Below are 3595 nucleotides of genomic sequence, written 5' to 3' on the forward strand. Positions count from 1 at the left end.
TTCTTTCTGACAACACTCTTGTTAGTAATGCTCTTAGTTCACTTTGGAAGGGGGTCATTCCTGGACTTGTAAATTTTAGTAAATTACAATTTTGTTAGATAGTTATTTGAATAATCGTTTTCAGAACTATTTTTTGCTACTAGATATTTTTGTAACAGATATTTATAATTGTTGTGTCCAGAATGTTTTTGTGTGTATAATTGATTTTAAAAATACAAATATTTTTTTTGCCATTTCACCCAAACCGCCATCGGCATCTTGGAAAAGTTTCAGTGAACATAATTTCCTTGTGGTTGCTTAGCCACATCTATTGAGATATTGACTTTTGTTGCCCAATGATAATTAACCCCAAATATGCAAAGGTTTTTCTTTCTGGTTGAAATTATGTTCACTGAAACTTTTCCAAGATGCCGATGGCGGTTTGGGTGAAATTTTTATTTCACTGAAATTGCCAATAGTTTAAACATGTATAAATAGTTGTTATGCAGATAACTAGCTCTGAATGACCTCCTGTGTATCAACTGAAATTTTTCAGGATGCCGAAGGGGGTTTCGTAGAAGCACCATATTTGGCATCTTTGTTTGTTTGTTAATCTAGTTGCTAGAATCTTTTTGGCCATTGCTAAACATTCTGTTTTTTAAAATATTTATCTACTGTTAGTAATTGATTTCTTATTTGTTAATTGGTTATTCTGTTAACAGATATTTAGTTTCTTTAAACTTTTATATTTATGAATGGCCTCCTAACATTAGTGTTACATGTTTAAACCCTTGTGGATTCTGTATCTTTGCTGCAAAGACTCGTAGTTCTGGAGTTGAAAACATTGTTTGCAGATAGTATGTTAGTTTCTTGTTCAAATCTTTCATTTCAGAAATATAGAACATATTGTGAATAGCTTGATAGCTGCTTCTTGGAATGAATCTTTCCATTTCATTGATTGACAATCCTTCAACAAGTTGGTACAAGATGAGCAATCCTTTCTCTACACTTCTGTAAGGACATGGATAATGAGTGCAACCAAACAAAACATTCAGAAAGAAGAAAACAGGAATCATCCCTAGATGTTTAAGAAGTGTATCTTTTATATGCTTAATTTCTCTTACTTCATGAACTTCACTTCTGTGATATTTTGTGGGCTTTAAAATTACCCAGTCATCATTCAGAAACTTCCATTTGTTTGTGTACAGCTTATGAAACTCCCTTTCTCTGAGTTCTTGTAATTGATGATTCATCATTGTGAGGCACTCATAAATTTAAAAGTTGTCATTTATTACAATGGGCCCATTCTACACTTTCTTCACTACAAAACTTGCTGACCTTGATGAGCAAGAGAGAGAAAAGCTTGCACAACTACTAACTAAGAATTTCAGTATGAGCAGGAAATTGTCAGTATATATCAGAGCATGGATTGAGAGTGTTTCAGAAGATAAGGGTGTTACTATTAAGCATGTGTTTGATGTATGCAACTACAGTTGTGCAGATATGGAAGTAATGGTTGCTAACTGCCCATTTTAAAACTAGATCCTCGCAATATGGATAATACGATTATGAATTCTAGCTACTTTAAGTACTACTTCTTGATTTGGTTCACCAATAATAGAAGCAATATATTCACCAAATGGACTACTTGCTTGTATTTTGATATGAGTGTGAGTACTGCTAACTACTTCATTGTGAATCATATAGATATCTAGATAGTAGAATGGCAACCCTCTAAAAGTATATAAGAAATAATGACTAACTAGGAACTCATCTCCAGCATGAAGTATGTTATAAGCAACTTTGTATCTAGCTGGCCTAAGATCAGTATTTTCTCTTATGTATATGGGTTCTAGATCATCAAGTTCAATGTTGCTGATATCAGCAATAAGATCATCTATTCCTAGGTCATCAGCATCCTCACTAATACTTGAGAGAGTTGAGAGACAAACTTTCTCTCTTGCTTGTTGAGCAGTTAGCCAATCAATATGCATCCCACGATAGTTTACAAGTCCCATTTCAGCAAATGTGTGTTGTTGTCTTTCTCTTGAAGCAACAGGCCAGAAAGAATTCCTCTGACTTGGAACAATGGTGATGTTTGTGTTATCTCTTCTTAGAACAACTTCTGATTCAACAGGACCACTGCTGGTAGCATATGTTAGAAGAACAGTTGGGTGCCCATTAAATGTAAGATTGGAAACAACAGTCATCACATCCTCATTCTCTTTCAACTTTTTAGCTATTCCTTGTTTCTTCATAGTTGTCCTATTGAACCAATGGCAGTAACCAAGAGCATGTTCTTTATGGAAGTAAATGCATAACATATTTTTGTTATAGGGGGTCATTCCTGGACTTGTAAATTTTAGTAAATTACAATTTTGTTAGATAGTTATTTGAATAATCGTTTTCAGAACTATTTTTTGCTACTAGATATTTTTGTAACAGATATTTATAATTGTTGTGTCCAGAATGTTTTTGTGTGTATAATTGATTTTAAAAATACAAATATTTTTTTTGCCATTTCACCCAAACCGCCATCGGCATCTTGGAAAAGTTTCAGTGAACATAATTTCAACCAGAAAGAAAAACCTTTGCATATTTGGGGTTAATTATCATTGGGCAACAAAAGTCAATATCTCAATAGATGTGGCTAAGCAACCACAAGGAAATTATGTTCACTGAAACTTTTCCAAGATGCCGATGGCGGTTTGGGTGAAATTTTTATTTCACTGAAATTGCCAATAGTTTAAACATGTATAAATAGTTGTTATGCAGATAACTAGCTCTGAATGACCTCCTTATTGAAGCATTTTCTATCAATGCAAATTTCTTACTGAGAATTCCTATTTTAAAAGTTACTTATGACATGTCTACATAGAAGTTCATTGACTCATCAATTTTAGCTTGAATCAGTCTATCTTGTAGTTCTCTCATTGAAGCTTCTAACTCTACTTTTTGTGGTAAAGTACTTCCAACTTCAGCATGTGTTGATCTCTCCTGGTTGTTGCTAGGGTAGTCAAAGTTAGATAGAACCCAAAGTGTGTGGTGATGTTCAACAGGAACTTTACTAGCTGCTAGGATCTTCTTCATATTGTAGAGTAAGCAACAGAGTTTAAACTGCACATTGTATACAGTTGTGTTTCTAATTCTCACAACTTCTCTATTTGATAGTCTCTTAAATGTGTTACCTAGTTCTCCAAATGTGCTCTCAACCATTGATCTAAATGACCCAAGTTTGCTATTATATTCTAACTCTGCTTCACTTAAGTTGGTTCCTCTTGGCTTTCTAACTGGTAAGCAAAAGTTATGCATTCCAAAATTCTCATTCTCTTCTGCTTCTGTTAACTCTTCCAGAATACTTTGAGGATAACCACCATCTAAAACAACACAATCTACTGGAGAGATGTATTTCAATAGTGACATATTCTTAATCATCTTAGAGTCTGGGTGGTCTTTACATTCCTCAGTTGGTGAAACAAGGACAACCATTCCATTCAAATCAATGCAAACTTGTGTTCTATATCCTGACTTCTTCAACTTGAAGGAATAAAGATTTGGTTTGTATGCACCATTATGTAGAGCTCGTGAGTCATGTCCATCTAACATAAGAGTTATA

The 3595-nt window shown here is 33.9% G+C and overlaps 2 protein-coding genes across 2 annotated transcripts; both read right to left on the bottom strand.

The window, feature by feature from the left end:
• Positions 1-728: 728 nt before the first annotated feature.
• On the bottom strand, positions 729-1235 carry DL89DRAFT_263571 (uncharacterized protein; the record flags this gene model as incomplete). Its single annotated transcript, XM_040885893.1, has 1 exon — positions 729-1235. One exon carries the CDS (start codon positions 1233-1235, stop codon positions 729-731), a length of 507 nt encoding a protein of 168 aa, XP_040738916.1.
• Positions 1236-1517: 282 nt separating this feature from the next.
• Positions 1518-2276, bottom strand: DL89DRAFT_289293 (uncharacterized protein; the record flags this gene model as incomplete). Its single annotated transcript, XM_040889941.1, has 1 exon — positions 1518-2276. The coding sequence occupies exon 1, from the start codon at positions 2235-2237 to the stop codon at positions 1518-1520; it is 720 nt and encodes a 239-aa protein (XP_040738917.1). The 5' UTR covers positions 2238-2276.
• Positions 2277-3595: the final 1319 nt, after the last annotated feature.

The sequence above is a fragment of the Linderina pennispora genome, assembly GCF_002104995.1.
Source record: "Linderina pennispora strain ATCC 12442 chromosome Unknown DL89scaffold_218, whole genome shotgun sequence".
In the NCBI taxonomy this organism is placed as follows: domain Eukaryota; kingdom Fungi; phylum Kickxellomycota; class Kickxellomycetes; order Kickxellales; family Kickxellaceae; genus Linderina; species Linderina pennispora.